This window comes from Aedes albopictus, chromosome 2 (genome assembly GCF_035046485.1).
Source record: "Aedes albopictus strain Foshan chromosome 2, AalbF5, whole genome shotgun sequence".
In the NCBI taxonomy this organism is placed as follows: Eukaryota; Metazoa; Arthropoda; class Insecta; order Diptera; family Culicidae; genus Aedes; species Aedes albopictus.
The window spans coordinates 308,757,200-308,777,301 of NC_085137.1; the positions used below are offsets into that span (position 1 = coordinate 308,757,200).

General features: G+C 38.0%; 1 protein-coding gene across 5 annotated transcripts in view; it reads right to left on the minus strand.

The window, feature by feature from the left end:
* LOC134288198 (methylcytosine dioxygenase TET-like) overlaps positions 1–20,102 on the minus strand; it is a 459,242-nt gene that overhangs the window by 61,805 nt on the left and 377,335 nt on the right. The window contains exon 6 of one of the 5 annotated variants that reach the window (XM_062852242.1): positions 16,605–17,964. The exons of the other annotated variants lie outside the window; for them this stretch is intronic. Coding sequence (XP_062708226.1) covers positions 17,935–17,964 — 30 coding nt within the window. The 3' untranslated portion in view covers positions 16,605–17,934. Of the gene's footprint in view, positions 1–16,604; positions 17,965–20,102 lie in introns of those variants that run through there. 5 annotated transcript variants of the gene reach the window in all.

Below are 20,102 nucleotides of genomic sequence, written 5' to 3' on the forward strand. Positions count from 1 at the left end.
GCATTGCAAGTGTAGATATAAAGTTTTTTGCTCCATGAAAGATTGGATGACCTAAATTATCACAAATCTATTATGATGTAACCCTCGAGAGTTAAGAGGTTCATGGATCCTATTTGGTTGTGCAACGTTACTATCTAAAAGGAAATCGGATTTTCTGGAATATCTCTTAAACTGTATTGGAATGACTCATGAAATACCAGGGGGATTACAGATTACAGTTAGATGTGTAATGTCTCAGTTCATTGTGAGAATAACGACTGTTACTGTTAATAGCTAAACTTCAGAACAGTTTGGGCGACCCTTAAAATTTAACTTAATGTCCCAAATGTGACCAACCATATATAGGTTGGTCCAGTAACCGCGGTAGATTATGCAACGTTACTCAGTATATCAGATATAGCTGCTGTTACGAAAGTAGACCTAAAGTTCTGAACTCCAAGGTAGTTTGGCTGACCTGGAATATCCCTATAGTGTCTCCAAATGACATTTGAGAATTTAAGAGCTTCACAAATCCCAGTAGATGATGTAATGCTAATATTTGTGGCGAAAACACATAACATTATTCTTATAGATTTGAAGGACTTTAATACAGGACCGTTTGGAACACATAGAACATCCCAGAATATAAAACACCTTTTGGTATTCTTGACCAAGGGTGATGAATACATATGAACGTAACCCATATCCAAATTCAGCTTATAGAATAACTGGTTTCTCGTAACTTTATGATGTTCAAGATGTTCTAGGATGTTCCTTTGAAACGCCCTTGAAATGTTTCGAAATACCCCTGAAACCTCCACAACCTCATTGAGTAGCTCTTGCAATTCCCGTAATCTATTTGAAATGCCCCTGAAAGACTCTGAAAGGTTTCTGAAACCCTTCTGAAATGACCCTGATGCGCTCCTGAAATGCCACGAAACGCCTCTGAATAATCCCATTGAATGAAATCCCCGTAATTAATTTTGCCCCTGAAACCCCTTGGAGCGTCTTTAAAAACCTCTAGTAACCTACCCGCTAAAACACACCTGAAAACTCCTAGAAGCGTCTCTAAAATGCCATCAAATGCCCCAAAAACCCCCTGAAGCCCTCTGAAATGCCTTGACACGCCCGTGAAGCCCCTTGTAACACCTTTTACAGGATCCTGAGATCGCCAGTGAATCGCCCTTAAAGCACCTTGAAACTCCCGTAATGACATTGAAGCGCCAACAAATCCCGTTGGAACTCCCTGAAAAGCCTACTGAAATCCCCTGAAACGTCCCAGAAGCCCCTTTGTTTTGGGCTCTCTGGGAACATCCTGGAAAACCCTCATGGCCCTATCTCAAATGGCCAGGAACTAGACGTGTTCTTGCTACTTAAGTTTGCTCATTAAAGCGCTGACTTAAATACAAAATTTGCTCTTTTTATGCATTCTGTAGTTTATTAGTTAACAAATAATTAACGTGAAATCCAAGATGGCTGACAAAAGTCAAAATGGCGACTGCTTTCAGGAGTTTCAGGCTGATAGGAAAGCATGCAGTGTGGATACATTTGATACTGGGAAGATGTTCGGAATCCAAGGATGGTGAGCAAAAACTTCAATATAGTGGATCCAAAATTTAAGATGGCCGTTTTATTGTGACGACTGTAAAGCCAATGTAAAACAACCCCCATATAACATTTGGGGTAAGGGTTAAGCTAGATTATACAAATGGTGTAGCAGTAACATTAGCTTATTGTAATGTAATACAGAAGCCAAGGATGAATTAGGATCAATTTTAGGGTTAAATACTGTTCCTTTTGATTCCACTAAGAATTTTCATCCTTTGACAGATACGCATTTCTTAATGGTTTTACAAGAAACCCGATATTCTTTTTACTTTCAGGCACTCCACTAACACGCCAGGTTCATCATCAATTGTAGGTTCCATGGATGATAATGTTAAACAAAATTCTTCTAAGCAAAAAATTTATTAAGTTTCGAATGGTATTTTTGTAAAAACGGATAAAAGCATGATATTTTTCTGATATACATATCACCTGCCGGGATACTCAATACCAATAATAACTCATAGATGTTTTTCCCGGAATCATCGATACTGACCAAAGGCATCGAATCAGCAACGTCCGCCATAGAAACTATAACGAAATTAATGATCAGAATTTAAAATGTCGTGATATTAGAAAGTTTCAATATATTTCACGCGGGGAAAGTTCCTCCATCCGTCGCCGTTTCGCTCCGGTTGTTTGCCTTCGTTGAACGAGTCAACTTCACAGCCAAGCCGTGTCCGCTCCGGTTGCATGCGAACTTGCAATCTCAGTACGTCTACGAGCGCTGCGCTATCAAGCAGGGCGACGGACGGCGCGGCGCGTTGTAGAAGCAGCAAACGCACTAAAATTAATGACATTTCCCGAGCAACCGAGGGTGTCGTTAGATCCACCGATGCTCTGCCCTGCTCTATCAGACGTAGGTATGGATCGACACGACACCCAGGGAGGTGTCAAGGTATAGCCTGATCAGAACCTATGGTGTAGAGGTTGTGGGTGGGGGAGCAATAAAGTGGGAGGCTTAAAAAGGATTTCCTGCTAAAAATGATTGTTTTTGAACTGGTTGGCGCCGCCGCCCGTTGTAGTTAGTGTGTGTTGCCAGGACATCCTGGCAGCCTGGCGGTCGATGGTGGTCCATTCAACGAGCTAGACGCAGGACTTAACTAATTAAAATGCTGTGTGCCGTGGCTCGTTGTTAGGGAGGCTGTACTTCCGGAAACTGCCCACTGCTGCTGGAGCTGTTGCAACTGATGCTACACACCATCTTGGTACACTCACTCTTAGCAGCAAGCTACAGTGCAATTGTAATTTGCCGTGGCCTACGGTCGTCGTCGCCGTCGCCGTCTGTGGCATACATAAATTCGTGAAATGATCCCATTAGGGCCAATTTAGAAACTAATTCTTCCAGAGCACAGTCTGCTACTACTCGACTTGACTCGGCCCTTGCAACGCAATACATAGGCTGTAGTAGCAAAAACCAGGAGAGAGGCCCATCAGACCAAAATAAACACATTTCAAAAAGTACACGTAATTATCCGTAATATGTTGGAAATTAAAGTATTAACGTGGAGTTTTTTGAATGGCGATCAGGGCGGCTTAAGACGAGGATGGTCGCAGAATGCAGCCACTGTATGAGTGGAAAAAGCCACTCGCTTCGGGGGTTTACACTGAGTGGCTGGGGGACCACGAAGACAGTGAGTAAAAATTATGACCGATAATAATAATAATGGATTGGGTTGAAAAATTGCATACAACCTTCTTTGTCGAAGTGAACGACGGGAAAACTGGAACATTGGCGGCAGTAAAAACCGGTGAAGCGAAACTAAAGTGGGTATATGTAGCCGTCCAGACAAAGAAGATGTACTACCTTGGATGAATGACTGATTGGAGTCGGTTGGCTTTTTGGCTGTAGTGTGGAGCAGATTAAGTCACGGTAATGTAGGCTTCAAATCTGTATGATCAATCGTCGCTAGTGAGAAGAATACTATGCAGCAGTATTGATTATTAGCCAAACGCTAGTTTAATTCGCTTCTATATGCGTGACAAATGTAAAACAAAAAGACAGTCGAAAACGAAATACTTTTTTTTGGTTTATAATATCTGTCAATAATTTTCCATTTTTGCTACTACTGGGGCATTTCTAGTTTTTTTTTCCTTTTTGTGGGTATTGTGTTTTTTTTTAATTTTTTTTTATAAGCCTCGGAATGTGGGTTCGATTCCCGCTCTAATCGGGAAAAACTTTTAGTCAAACGGAAAACTGGGTGTTATATGTGTTGTCCGTTGTCTAATGTTATTAATGTTCAGTCTGTACGGGTTCTGGCCGAAGACGGTGTAATTTCCTTTTTTATTTATTCATTTTATTTTCTTTTTTTATTTTGATAGTAAGTTTCTGGATTTAATTTTTTTCTTAAGTTTTCAATAACTATAGGAGAAATTTTGTAATCAGTGTAGCAATTTTCCTGAATTCTGAGTCTCCTGGGAATCGATCCCAGGTCCTCGGCGTGATGGTCACATGCTTTGACCAGCACACCATGTATTTGGGAATTTTTCTAGAAGTTTCTGGTAGCTCAATCAGAAACTCTTTCTAGGATTCCTTTTTTTTTGTATAATCGACAAAACCTTTTTTTTGCATGTACTCACAAAATTTACTTTTTGTAAATAATTCGTCTAAAAGTTTATCGAGAAAATGCTTCTCTGTGCGTTTTTTTTTGTTTTTAAGAAGGTATTCTACAAGTCATTTACATATTCACGCACTCAGTAATTAATCCCACTCCACCGTTGGTACTTCATGCACACGATCCTCACTACCTAACATTCCAACAACCACCAAAAAAACGAGTACCGAAAAAAAAAAATCACAACCATGTGCGCCCATCCATCTTACGTGCAAGCAAACCCATGCATCGTCGTCTCGCTTCGTTTATTGTAAATTTTAATTTTCTTAGCGTCCGGAAAAATTCGGGATGGTCATAAATTTTAATTTATCCAATTTCTATGGTAAGGCTATGCAATTTTTTATGATTATACTGCCTGCCTGCCACCCCATACTCCGGCTTCGTCCGACTGCTGCCCAGTTTACTTCCTCTTGAGACCTTACAACAACAAAAGCAACAACAATATTGGCAACGGGCATGGCGGCGTGGTATTGGCACACACATACTCGTTCGGCGAGTTTGTGTACACGGGTAAGTCTATGGAAAGGTGAAGTTTAGATTTTTGTTATCTTTATCTTTGTGAATAACAGGAAAGAGGCAGGTTTCATGACAAAAATATACTTGTCACTACACAAGTCTGTGTAGTTTTGAGCCATTTCCAAATCTTGATGGTGAGTAACCAAGGAGAGGGACTTTTACGTATTTTTTTTTATGAAATTCATATGTTAAATTCGAGAAGTATTCTTGAAAAGTACTGTCAGATGCTACAGTTGAAGGAATTACTGAAGAATTACTTTTCAAGAAATCCCTTTTCTGGTTTCTGGCGGAAAACTAGGACTAACTATATTGATGAAACTGCTAGTGAAAGTTCTAGATAACACTACTTTGCAAAATAAAACGGAAGTCGTGAACTTATATCAACGACCAGTATTTTGGACACTTATTTATGTGTTGATTGCGAGACCGTGCTTTAAAATAATGTAAGTAGGCCAAGTTTTAGCTGATAATCGATTTCTGCTCATTTCAAATCTATGGAATTTGCTGCAATTCAAATATATTGAGTTGCAGGCATCATATTTTCAATATTTTTGCACTAATAGAAAGCTGAATATGATAGGAGAACTTACGTATTTTCGTTTTGTTCTTTTCATTGGGTTTTCGGGTTTTTTTTTGGAACCTGTTGAACTCAGAAGGAGCTGAAATCCTTCCCTACCAAACTGAATTATATGGCAAAGTTTCGGCTATTTGGCCGACAAAAACCTCCTATGACAAAGAGAACAAACCTGCCGATGATACCCTAAGTCATCCTATGTTTCAATCAATCGAACACATTTTTGCGTTAGATTGATGGAAGTCAAAATATGAGACAATCTTCTCAAATTTAAGCAAGATTTTCAAAAACAAAAATAGGGTGACATTAACTATTATCGGCAGGTTTGTTCTCTTCGTCATGGAAGGGTTTTGCCGGCCAAACTGCCTGAAACTTGGTCGTATAATTTAACTTGGTTGGGAAATAATAATAAAAAGCACTTTGCGTACCGTAAACCGGGGTCAAATTGATCTCCGGGTCGAAATTGTATAGTATAGTATAGTATAGTATCAGTTTCCAACTACACGATACAAGAAAAGAATCTTTCTAAATTATGCTTAATCTAACAGAAAAACGTCTGATCAATTTCGACCCGGAGATCAATTTGACCCCGGTTTACGGTACTCTTTCTCAACGTACATTTAAAGAATAATAAATTGCAGAATAAAATCAACTAAATCGGAGCATTGGTCAATGAGAATCAAACGTATAAAGTGAGCAACTTTTCTTAAAAAAAAGGACAAAATGTATTACAAATCGGTAGTCTTGTATGGAAAGTCTAACAATTTTCCACTTCACTGCATATTTTTTCTTCACGTTTTAGAACTCAGGGCATGTTTCTACACTTGAAATGAACATCAGCTTAAATACTTAGATCAGAAAACGCTATAAACTAGTGTAAACTTGACGTTTTTTTTGCAAAACTTCTAGAAAAGATCTTGGTTAACCTTCGGTAAAAATGTAGCAAATGATGATTTTCCTGACAGGAACTTCAAGTGAAGAACTACTAAATCAAGACGAATTATTTGAGTTTTCAAAATAGACAAGCTCCCGACTTTATCTCAGATGAAAGTTGTGAATTCATAGATGTTTTTCGATCGCACAGAATATCTACATATATTTTAAAGCTCAAATTTTAGAAATTGCCTCTAGAATGTTTCATGTTTTGTCTCAATAAATCTCCCATAAATAATGCCAATAAATATGATCTTCTCAAAATTTGCCAACATAATTAATCGATAATTTTGAGATATTTTTTTCAAATTTATTTTTTAACTTTTAGGCTCATACAGGGGCAATTATTCTGTCAGAAGTTTAATAACGGATATCTGGCATAATCAGCCGTCAGTACAACTAACATGTCATTGTATCTTCAGAGAGCACGAGCATAAGTAAGCTCTTGGTTGGTTTCTAGGGTTTTTATATTGATTGGAGTCCAGTGGAATTTTTGGAAATTTGTCCATAGGGATTTATTTATTTTTATTCTTAAACATTTTTGTGTATAATTGCTAGAGAAAGAGAAAATTTATCTCAGAAATAATTCTAGTTTTTGTGACCATTCTGAAGAACACAGAATGGTCACAAAAATAGAAATATTTTTGAATATGTTGAATCATTGTTGATTAAACAATCATACGATTTATTTTTCTTGTCTTTTTTTTAAATTTCTTTTCTGGTATTATACTAATTTCGAAGAAAATACTTTAAACGTTATGTGCCCGACCAAGTTTTTGCTTTTTTCTACACCGTGCAAATCTGGAGAATGTTGCGATGGGATTTGGGTACTGTTTTATTATTGGCCGAATTTATGGAAAATTCAATATTGAACTAGATAGAGCCTAACGAATTTCAAAGTTTCTAGGAGATTTTCTGACAGTACATCTGCCAAGAGTTGAAGATAACATACTATCAGAATCTTTTTACACTTAAAAATTTCAAATGATTTTGTTGAGAACAGGTCTGTTGCACAGATATTCATTCCAAAAAATGATTTCGTGAAAATTTGTGTATTTTCTAATGGTTTTTAATCTGTTCCAAAAGCTTTTCCAATATATATATATATATGTATATATACTTTTTTTTTCAAGAATCCCCGAATACATGGTAGAAAGGCTTTGATAGGCCAAGCATTTTTTTCTATTTTCATCAATATATTTAAACATTTCCGTTTTGTTTTTTTTATTTCCACAACCATTTTCACAGAAGATTTCCTGTAAAAATATATTCAAGGCATTGGGATAGGAACTCATTAAAAAACCCGAAATTCTTCCAGCACTGTTTGATAGGCGGACCATTTTTGTGTAAAGTTTCTCCTAGAAATATTACTAAGATTCTGTGAGCCATCTGGAGAATCTGAAAAAAAAAAAATAATTTGTTCGTTTACTTTTGTTTGTATACGACACCACTTATTTGTACAATTTTGTTATAAAATTACTCAGCGCAACATTTTTTTGTCTCAAGAGCAAACTCATGTGTCTCTGACAGATTTTGGGTCGCTGAAACCCAATCCGGGCTCAGATTCGCTCACGCACGTTACAGTTTTGAGCTATACCACAATATATAGGACAAACTATGCGATTTTGGGCTTTTTTGATTGCAGGCTGGAGAGAATTTTGTTATGTTTTTGAATGATTCTCTAACATAACTTTTTTTTTTGATTATTTTTAATCTTTTCATAATTTATTTAAGGATTTGATAAAACTTCTAGACCCGCACTTGAAAAAAGCACATTTTTTACACTTTTATACACAATATATATTTCAAATTCTTCATAGAATCCAGGCCCATGACTGAAAGACTTTTTATGTCCGAAATCTGTTTTTCCTAATTTTTCGGGCGATTCTTGTAAAAAATCGCTGAAGAGTCCCTCCTAGAATTTGTCAAAAAATTTTTAGAGCCTTCGAAGTGGGCTTGTTTCAACATATCTTCTCCATTTCCAGCAAGCATATTTGTCGTGAAATCCTTCAACCTAACAGATGAAATAAATTTTCTGGAAATTCTTCAAAACCCTCCATAAATTATTCAGGGCTTCCTAGTTCATACTTGGGAAACTTTTTCTCATACATATTTGAAAAAGATCGTCTATCATTACGTCGAAGCATCTTAAAGACCGTAATCAGTAGAAGGATAAAATGCCTAGATTAGGCTGTAGTTTGTATAACCTAGTGTTCAAGATAAAAAAAAAATAAAAAGCTCTGGAATTCGATTTAAATTGGTCGTGTGTGTCCTAAATGACAACTAACTTTACTTCCAGAACTGTTATGACTAGAACAGCCGCCTCTGTTTTAGAGACAACTGAACATTGGAAATGTATGAAAATGGAAGAAAATGGAAACTGTTATGATTTTTTCATGAAATTCCGTGACATATCCCTTTTTTGGCTGGGAAATTTCACACCGAACTGCAATGCAGTGCTGCAACAAGCACAATTCAAAATGGCAATATATCGTTTGACAGATAAAATAATTAAAGAAAAAGAGACCGATTCCTTTATTACACGGGTATTTTTTAATTTTTTAACATAACCATTTTGGAAAAATCTTGAATTAAAAACAATGTAAACAATTTTTCTGAGCAGAGTTTAAACGAAAGAATTTCAGAAATTTTCTATTGATACGAAAATTTCTCAAAAAAAAAAAAACGGAAAAATTATGCCTGAACTCACAGAAAATTTCCATTTTAAATTGTTTGACAAGAGAATTTTATATGCTTTTATTCTGAAGATATTTTATTAATTTTTTCGATTCTGAGTTATGTCCAAATTTGTGGAAAATATTCGCTTGTGCCTTGTAAGCCATTTCAATAAAAAGTCATAACTCGAGAACAATTTTAGGAACAAAGTTTTGTTTTGTGAAAATGGAATACTATTCCCTGAACAAGCTCAATCAAGTATAAACTAGGAAAATTTTCAAGAAAATTTTTCACCGTTAAGAAATTTCACATAAAAATGCCAGTTTTGCATGTAAAATGCAAAATGTTTTCACAAGAGTTTTTTTTTAAATGAAAATCTTACAATCCTTCACTTAAAAGTCACTTTATTAAAATATTTTATTATTTACTTTTTTTTTGTTCCTTAGTTATGGATAATTCTTGTGGAAAATGTCCCGGTATGCCATTTTTGTTGAAAAAAGTTTTCAAAGCACAGCAGAAACAATCAATGTTAGTGAAAACGTAAGTAAATAAAATAAATTGGAATTTTCAATTTTTTTTTATTTTTTCACGTTTTAATAAAAAATATTTAAGTTTTGCAACATTTCGATTCTGAGTTATTGCTTTTCAAGAACATTTTTCACAAAATCGACCGTTCAGGAACGCTGTAAAGTAGAAATTTTAGCTAATAAAACTCTTTTTGCATACATACCTAAAAAACTCTATTTCATGGCTCCTGCGTGAGGAAAAAAATGCTTGAAAATCTGAGACGCTTTAGCTCATAGTCATACGGTAATTAAAAAAATCTTAAAGGAACTGATATGGTGAGATGGTTAAAGCCTATAAGTATCACGCCGTGGACCAGGGATCGAATCCCACACACTCACAAAATGTTGTTATTATCCCACCATCAGTCGCTTGCGTGTACTGAGTACACGCATCTCAGAAAAATGCAAAAAAATAATCGAAATTCGCACCAAATTAAACCGGGTGTTGGTCCTATTCCAAGATCCACTCTTCTTCTTGTTAGTAAGGCAGAAAAAAAATGAAAAAATGCACGGAAAGTACTCGAAAACTACGTAATTCTAACCTCACATTTTGAATGTGTACTCAGTACACCGGCGCGACCGCTGGTGTAACTTTTTTGTGAACCAGACCGTTACACGAGCGGCCGCGTCGTGTACTCAGTACACGGCATACGCTTTCAATTATGGTTTATATGCTTTACTAGATACAATGTTGGTGTCTTCAGCAAAAATGTCCAACTGGATAATGCGCGTCTGATAGTGGACATGTGGAACCAGTCAACACGATCTGGTCCTGTCCCGGGTGTCGGAATGGCCCTCGCGGGAACCTGTTTCGTGGACATTTCAGTTATGGCACCAAAACTAGGCATGCGACGGCTCTATCTTCATGATTTTCCATATCCATTATTTTGGTAACCATGAAAATGACCAGTGACCTCCCTGGCCAACCCGTGGCCACCGGAATGTGCCCTGGAGGAACCTGTTTCGAGGACATTTTGACCATGACACCAAAACTAGGCATGCGACGGCTCTATCGTCATGATTTTTCATAACCATTATATTAGTAACCACGAAAATTACCAGTGACCTCCCTGGCTAACCCGTGGCCACCGGAATGTGCCCTGGAGGAACCTGTTTCGAGGACATTTTGACCATGACACCAAAACTAGGCTTGCGACGGCTCTATCGTCATGATTTTTCATAACCATTATCTTAGTAACTATGAAAATGACCAGTGACCTCCCTGACTAACCCGTGGCCACCGGAATGTGCCCTGGAGGAACCTGTTTCGAGGACATTTTGACCATGACACCAAACCTAGGCATGCGACGGCTTTATCGTCATGATTTTTCATAACCATCATCTTAGTAACCTTGAACATGACCAGTGACTTCCCTGGCTAACCCGTGGCCACCGGAATGTGCCCTGGAGGAATCTGTGTTGAGGACATTTTGACCATGACACCAAAACTAGGCTTGTGACAGCTCTATCTTCATGATTTTCCATATCCATTATTTTGGTAACCATGAAAATGACCAGTGACCTCCCTGACTAGCCCGTGGCCACCGGAATGTGCCCTGGAACAACCTGTGTCGAGGACATTTTGACCATGACACCAAAACTAGGCTTGCGACGGCTCTATCTTCATGATTTTCCATATCTATTATTTTAGTAACCATGAAAATGACCAGTGACCTCCCTGGCGAACCCGTGGCCACCGGAATGTGCCCTGGAGGAACCTTTTTGAGGACATTTTGACCATGACACCAAAACTAGGCTTGCGACGCCTCTATATTCATGATTTTCCATATCTATTATTTTATTAACCATGAAAATGATCAGTGACCTCCCTGGCCAACCCGTGGCCACTGGAATGTGCCCTGAAGGAACCTATTTCGAGGACATTTTGATCATGACACCAAAACTAGGCTTGCGACGGCTCTATCTTCATGATTTTCCATATCTACTATTTTAGTAACCATGAAAATGACCAGTGACCTCCCTGGCCAACCCGTGGCCACCGGAATGTGCCCTGGAGGAACCTGTTTCGAGGACATTTTGACCATAACACCAAAACTAGGCATGCGACGGATCTATCGTCATAATTTTTCATATCCATCATCTTAGTAACCATGAAAATGACCAGTGACCTCCCTGGCTAACCCGTGGCCACCGGAATGTGCCCTGGAGGAACCTTTTTGAGGACATTTTGATCATGACACCAAAACTAGGCATGCGATGGTTCTATTTTCATGATTTTCCATATCCATCATCTTTGTAACCGAAAAAAAACTGCGAGTGACCTCTCTGTTTAACCCGCGGCTACCAGCTATGCAAAATGGGCTCTATCTCCATGATCTTCATCTTCTTTTTTGTGTAACGTCCATACTGGGGCAAAGCCTGATACTCAGCTTAATGTTCTATGAGCACTTCCACTGTTATTAACTGAGAGCTTCCTTTGCATATGATCATTTTGCATGTGTATAGCGTGTAGCAGGCACAAAGATACTCTATAACGAAGAAAGCTAAGAAAAAATCCATTACAAAAAGTTCCAGTACCGACCGCGAATCGAACCTGTCACCATCAGCATGCATATACTGAATAATCACGCCTTCACAACTGTGGATATAGTGGTTTTCTATCGTCATGATGTTTCATGTACATCATCTTTGTAACTGTGAACAGTGCCAGTCATCTCTCTGGTTAACCTCTGGCCACTGGAATTTGCCCTGAAGAAACCTGTTCCGAATACATTTTGCCCATGGCTCTTCATGTTTTTTCACCTTCGTTATTAAAATAGGACCAGTGACCTACAGGGGATGGCCAAAATGTTTGGGATAGGCAACTTTTTTCCTCGCACAAAAAAATTCAACATGCTGTAACTTTTCATAGAGTGCATCAAAAAATCTCAAATTTTGGCTGTTTGTCAACCTGTTATATGTGCATCATTGGTATAAATTTGGACTCGATTGATTAAATTTTCGCGAAGCTAGAACCGTTCGGATAAAATACTATTTTTTAGACAACTAATTTTTGAACTGTCATATCTCGGAAACCAGTGAACCGAATTGAATGAATTTTTTAACGTTTATCAACAATATATTGATACTTAATACGACGTTATAAAATGGAATACTTTCTCGCGACGAATTAAGTTATACCGGGTTGAAATTTTTACCCATATAGAGGAAAATAAGTCAAATTTACAATACCACACAAAAATTATTAAATGTGTTTTTCCTTCAATCTAAACAGGCTCTAATATATCTGATTAGATATAACTTGAGAACAGAAGTGGAAAATCTTTGAATATCAACACTAAAATTTATTGACATTGATGTAAAAAAATTACATTTTTTCGAGAAAAATCCAAAAAGTGTCAATCCATGATAACTTTTTTTAACGTTTAAAAAGCACCTAAGTTTTAATAGTTTGTGAAGCATTTACATATTGTTAGTGTGCGTTCAAAATTCCATTCAATTCGATTCACTGGTTTCCGAGATATGACAGCTCAAAAATGAGTTGTCTAAAAAATAGTGTTTTACCCGAACGGCTCTAACTTTGCGAAGAATTAATCAATCTAGCCCAAATTTGTACCAATGATGCACATATAATAGGTTGACAAACAGTCAAAATTTAAGATTTTTTGATGCGCTCTATGAAAAGTTATAGCATGTTGAACATTTTTGTGAGAGAAAAAAAAGTTGCCTATCCCAAACATTTTGGCCATCCCCTGTATCTGTCACACTCGTGGCCACTGGGGGCAACGGTTACCAAGCCAATGAATATAAAAATTATGAAGATAGAGCCGTCCTCTAACATGTTCCTGTGGCCAAAGGTTTATGCTAGGTATCGCTCAAGTAATTTCCGTTCAGTTCATTATTTTTTCTTTACCGGAATGGCCAAGAACTTCAACACAGAGAGCTTCATTTGATTTGACGTATCTTCTCAGTTCCGTACTGGAGTCAAGAAGAATCAAAAGCTTCCTCATTTCTCGAGTGATTTCTTTCCTGAATTTTCCACGCATCGAGATAGGCCAAAAAATCTTGCGAACTGCGTACTTCTTATAATGCAAGGACGCTGCACAGTGGTTCTACCATAGGTCTAAACCTTTGACCACAATCAACTGTGATATCAATGTGGTAACATAAAGTTTATTGATTTTTTTTTCTAATTTCAGTTCTAGTTTGCATTCATCACTCTACCATCCAACATGTATTTAGTTGATTGATTCTTATATGGTTGAAAACGATGTAAATGTAAAATTTAGATGCTACATACTTTATCACCTTATTTGAATAAGTGTGACTGGTTTATGATTTTTCAAAAAATGTTTCCCCTTACGATCTCTTTGAACGTTTTTTTTATAAATCTTCCCTATTATATTGAACAATAATTTACTGACGAATTCAGTAGTAATTTTTATACATTACATTTCAATATTCTTAAGCAGCTGTGAATACCGTGGATCGCCCAAACTAATATTAGTATACATTCATAACTCGATATAACGTAACAACATTTTTATGTTCGTTACGATATATCAAAGTTACGTTATATCGAAGCCAAAAAAGATCCCCCCGCCAAATTATCTTATTCACTCAACAATGATTTTTAACCTTGTTTAAATGTTTTTTTTTTTCATTGTTGTATTTTATATACCTATCTTCAAAAGTCAAGAAGGATAGGATAGGAAGAATAGAATACTTTTGAAATATTTACACCGAAATAATTCATCCGTGGGATATATCACAAAATTTCGCCAGAAATTTATCAAGAAATTTATCTAGGGATTTATCAGAGAATTTCTTGAGCGATTTTCTGCAGGGTTCTTCTAAGACTAGGCGGACTTGCCCCGGCGTTATAACTCGCAGTATCGCATGAAACCGAATTTGCTTCCACTTCTGTCTACTGTCATGTCTTTTGGAGTTGGAAGGCTATGTTTCAGTAGGAATGATATGTCAAGAATAAGTACAGTAGACGTTCGGTCGGTGCAAACGCTTTAGCTGCAATGCTTTTTACCTGTAAGTCCGGTAAGTTCAACAAATTTGGAGTTATCGCACCGCCAAACGTCAAAATGATGTGCCATGTTTGCCCTAATAGGCTGGAGGAATTGGATGAATGTGGATGAATTAAACGAAGAGAAAAAGCAGGATCTTCATATAACGAAATGCAGAAGTAACTGATGCTGTGAGTAAGTTCCTCTGGCCTATGAACAGTCGCATGGAGTTCACGTTCATTTTACGTCAATTGATGGCTTTACGACATCTGTCAGGCGTTGCAGTTACTCAATTTCATTCGCTAAGTGAAACGTAAACATGTTGCAGTTAGCAGTTAAACAAAATTACTGACACCGAAAACTGTCATATAACTGCGAAAGTGTTCGTATATCGCCAAACTGGTTAGTAGACTTGGTTCCAGGAGGAGCGTAATATGATAAAGACTATTCCGTGAATCACGTTTATTATTCAAATAGCAAAACATTGGAACCATAAAAAAGTTACGTTATATCGAGGTAAAAGTTACGTTATACTGAGTTAAGTAATATCGAGGCTACGTTATACCGAGGTATGAATGTATACAAATCAGTTGGTAACCAAATTCACAAAACTAAAAATTTCGGCTCCGTGAAGCAAAAAAAAAAAAACTATTTTTATTTCTTTTTATTCGAAAATAACAAAACTAGATTGGACATATTTTTATACAATACAAAAACGCTTTTGGGAGGCAAATATGTATCAAATTAACGGATTCACCATGCTATAAGCGAAATTATAAGCATGACCACCTCATATAGAGTTATTGCACACCTTGGAACCTCGCTAATTGTTGCACACTCCATGCTTTTCTTTTGAGGTGTGCAACAATTGGCGAGTTTTTAAGGTGTGTAACAATTGGCGATTTACCCTAGATGATGGATATGGAAAATCATGAAGCTAGAGCCGTCGCATGCCTAGTTTTGGCGTCAAAGCCAAAATGTCCACGAAACAGGTTCCTCCAGGGCACATTCCGGTGGCCACGGGTTAGACAGGGAGGTCACTGGTCATTTTCATGCTTACTAAGATGATGGATATGAAAAAATCATGAAGATAGAGCCGTCGCATGCCTAGTTTTGGTGTCATGGTCAAAATTTCCTCGAAGCAGGTTCCTCCAGGGCACATTCCGGAGGCCACGGGTTAGCAAGGGAGGTCACTGGTCATTTTCATGGTTACTAAGATGATGGATATGAAAAATCATGAAGATAGAGCCGTCGCATGCCTAGTTTTGGTGTCATGGTCAAAATGTCCTCGAAACAGGTTCCTCCAGGGCACATTCCGGTGGCCACGGGTTAGCCAGGGAGGTCACTGGTCATTTTCATGATTACTAAGGTGATGGATATGAAAAATCATGAAGATAGAGCCGTCGCATGCCTAGTTTTGGTGTCATGGTCAAAATGTCCTCGAAACAGGTTCCTCCAGGGCACATTCCGGTGGCCACGGGTTTGCCAGGGAGGTCACTGGTCATTTTCATGGTTACTAAGATAATGATTATGAAAAATCATGACGATAGAGCCGTCGCATGCCTAGTTTTGGTGTCATGGTCAAAATGTCCTCGAAACAGGTTCCTCCAGGGCACATTCCGGTGGCCACGGGTTAGCCAGGGAGGTCACTAGTCATTTTCATGGTTACTAAGATAATGGTTATGAAAAATCATGACGATAGAGCCGTCGCATGCCTAGTTTTGGTGTCATGGTCAAAATGTCCTCGAAACAGGTTCCTCCAGGGCACATTCCGGCGGCCACGGGTTGGCCAGGGAGGTCACTGGTCATTTTCATGGATACCAAAATAATGGATATGGAAAATCATGAAGATAGAGCCGTCGCATGCCTAGTTTTGGTGCCATAACTGAAATGTCCACGAAACAGGTTCCCGCGAGGGCCATTCCGACACCCGGGACAGGACCAGATCGTGTTGACCGGTTCCACATGTCCAGTATCAGACGCGCATTATCCAGTTGGACATTTTTGCTGAAGACACCAACATTGTATCTAGTAAAGCATGTAAACCATAATTGAAAGCGTATGCCGTGTACTGAGTACACGACGCGACCGCTCGTGTAACTTTTTTTGATGCGACTGATGGTGGGTTAAATTCGTCCTTCGGAAGGAAAGTTACAGCGTGGGTCCTATGATGAACTAGACCCGGGCTAACAAATTTTGTTAGGAGATGTAAAAAAATCTTCAAAAGGTAAGTAGTGAAAAATGTGTTACCGTCAATCGGGGTGACATTGGGCCACTGTTCCGCACATTTAGAATACGGCGGGAATGCTATGCACAACTAGGAATACACAATTCTAAGATAATTTGCATCCACCGTCGGATTTTGTGACTTATATTGAATCCGTGGGATCGAGGGACCAATGTGACCCTGAACGACGGCACGAAAAAAACGTTGGGTTAGAAAGAAACTGACGAATGCTCAAGAAACATCCACCTTCTCCGAAACGTGAATCAATCAGTCTTCCCTTGTTGTAGTTGCACCGAAAACGAAAACGCGGTGGAGCTGAAACGTTCGAAAGGTTCTCCTTTTTGGCCTTCACACCCGCGCCCGTCCGCACTCCCGGTTTCCCCACATCTTGGTCCCTAGGTGGGATTGGACCAAACTACACCGACAGACCCCCACTTTTCCGCGTGGTTCTTCTGTTGTTGCGTTGCATCGTCCATCCATCCAGTTCGGGAAGATTGGCTCCGGTCTCGCACAACCAAGCCGGACCATGTCGACCACGCGGACGTTGTTGGAAGAAAAGGAAGAGTATGTTCAGGAAACGTCCGGTGTGGTGTGTGCGGAGCTTGTTTTTAATTTAAGTGCACTTTTTTTATGTGCAATTTTTGTTCTCCACTCACTCTGGGATGCGTTTTTTGTTTCTCTACGTTGTTGGTATGGTGTGTTTCGCATTCGTGTTCTTCGACCGGGAATCAGCCGGGTCTCTATGCGCGTTTGCTTGCTTTGAGATAGATAGGAACTGCCTGCGTCCAGGATTGTGCAATGCTGCCGCCCGGTCTGTCCCGGGGAGCAGCGTGGAGGGAAAAATCTCCGAAATATGCATCATAAACTATACGACTGGGGTTATGATTTATTGAAATTTCGTCCTTTTTCGGTGATGCCCTGGCGGTCCTATCGCCGCTGGGCTGGGGTTGTTTTGGGAGTTAGGTATTACTCCTCCTGGTCGGAACCCGATAGGCTTTGGATGCGGTTTTTATGCGAGCCGGTTGGGCGAGATGGGAACGACGAAGGCAATCGGGGGTATTTTTACCAAGTCTGATGAAGCACTTGAATGTTTGAAGCTTATGGTTTATGATGTGAGAGTTTCTTTTTTTTCACATCGCGGTAGGGAAAAAGGGGTTCATTTTGCAATGGGTTCAGTCCAATGCGTTCAGAGAACTTGAATGATGAGGAGTTGAAAAATATGGGGTTTGTGCTTACTTACTTTAGTCTTTCAGAAAGATTTACGTTAAAATATGTCAATATGCTGTATGCTTACCTGAAATAGAAAAAAGAAAGTAATTTTGAATAAGCGTATAGTTAAATAAATTAGAGCTAAATCAAATTTTGTATAGCAAGGGGCTGTCCATCTATATGTATAAAAATGCAGTGGCATACGTGGGACAGCGCATAACTTGCGAACGGAAGGTCCGATTTTGGTCGTCTAAGTTTTGTTCTGTTAGTTTTCACCCAAGGAAGGTTTATGAGGCAAAAAAAAAACATGGAAAAATTGACAATTTTTTGACAATACATTTTGACCGGGGACTTGGCCTTGGCTTGAAACTTGAAACGTCAAAAAACGCAGTGGGCAAGACAGAGTTTGCCGGGTACAGCTAGTTTATTATATAAATGAATTTTCACGATTTTTGGACACCCCCTCCCCCTTGCAAGATTTTTTTTTTGTATGAAAACCCAAATATTTTTGTATGGCAAGTAGAGCCGTAGCGTGGTCACATGGCACCCTTGGCATGCATCCAGATTGGCGCCCACGATAGTCAAATATTATTAATTTGCAAAAAAACGTGGTCATTTATTTTTTTCCAAAGTTGCTATAGTTGGATTTTTGTGTTTCGTTTATTCTTAGAGTATTTTCCACTTAATGGAAATTCTTACATCCTCAGACAATCTTTTTTAGAAATTTTCTACGATTAATTCAATTGGTTTTACCAGAATTTTCCATTAACTTCAGGAAAAATTTCTTCTAAAATTTAATCAAAAAATTTCCCCAAAGATCTGTAAAAAAATGTACAGCAAATATAAGACGAATCATGGACATAAAGAAATACCAGGAGGAAATCCTGAAGAAATTTCTATACGAGTTTTTGCTGAAATCTCTGGAAAAAATCCTGCTGGCATCACTAAATGAATTCCTGCAGGAATATTTGGAGGAATACCTGATGAATACTTGGCAGACATTTGAGCAAGAATTTCCAATGATATTCATGGGTAAATTCTTCCAGGAATTTTTAGAGCAGTTGCTGAAGATATGCCTGAAATGTGGGGAACCATTGGAAGTTACTGAATTCTCGATGGAATTCCTGAAAAAGTTTCTCCAAAAGGTTTTATGAAGAAATTCATGGAGCAATGCATGGAAGGATTGCAAGAGAAACCTTTGTTTTGAATAAAATCAATGGCAGATTTTCTCATGGAATACCTGCGAAAATTTCTGAAAGAATTCCAAATTTATGATTTTTTTTGGAAAAAATCTATGGGGATGAAAAGTTTTCAAGAGGAATTCTACCAGAAATTTATGGAGCAATCTCTAATAAACATGGAACAATTTTGGAAGGAATAAATGGCAGATTTTCTAAGTGATATGAGGTATTTCTTCTTCCTAAAGGAATCTGTAGAAGCTTTTCTGAAGGAAACTGGTTGAATTTCTATAATAATCTATAGATGACTGTCTAAAAAAAACCTTGACAAATTCCTGAAGGAATGCTCAGAGGCATTCATGAAGGAATAGCAGGAGGAGTTTCTATAGGAATCCATGGCAGATCATTAATCATAATCCATAACCCTTACAGATAATTTTGCAGGAATCTTAAAAAAACTGACGGAATTTTTGGAAAGTTTTTAAAGAAATTTGTTGAAGATTTTCTAGGATGAACCCAGGAAAAATAGTGAAATAAATATTGAGATATAGAAGTATAAACCCTTAAAAGAATTTTTGAAGGAATCTGTGGAAGAATTCCTAAAGGTATCCTTGAAGAAAATAATTTCTGAAATATTTTTGAAAGAATATCTGCAGAAGCTTCTTCAGGAAACTATGGAAGATTATCCAATAAAATTCTTGAAGAAAGATCCGGAGGAATCCTTTGAATAATTTCTGAAAAAAAAACCTTGATAACTTACTGAAAGCCTCCCTGGAGGAATTTCTAATGGAATCCTTTGAGAATTCAGGAGAAATTCTTTGAATTGAGGAAATAGAAATAAAATCTTACTGATAGTTTTTGGGCGAATACGACATGTAAGGTTTGTGCTAGATTTACAAGAGTGTTAAGCCCAAAGAAACATAAACAATTGTATGAACTGAAAGAGCATTATCTGAATATTTTAAATTTAAAATACTTTTCGCCAACGCCGTAAAATGTTTGAATGAATGCGACGAATGACCTCGGAAGTATCTTCAAGAATGTT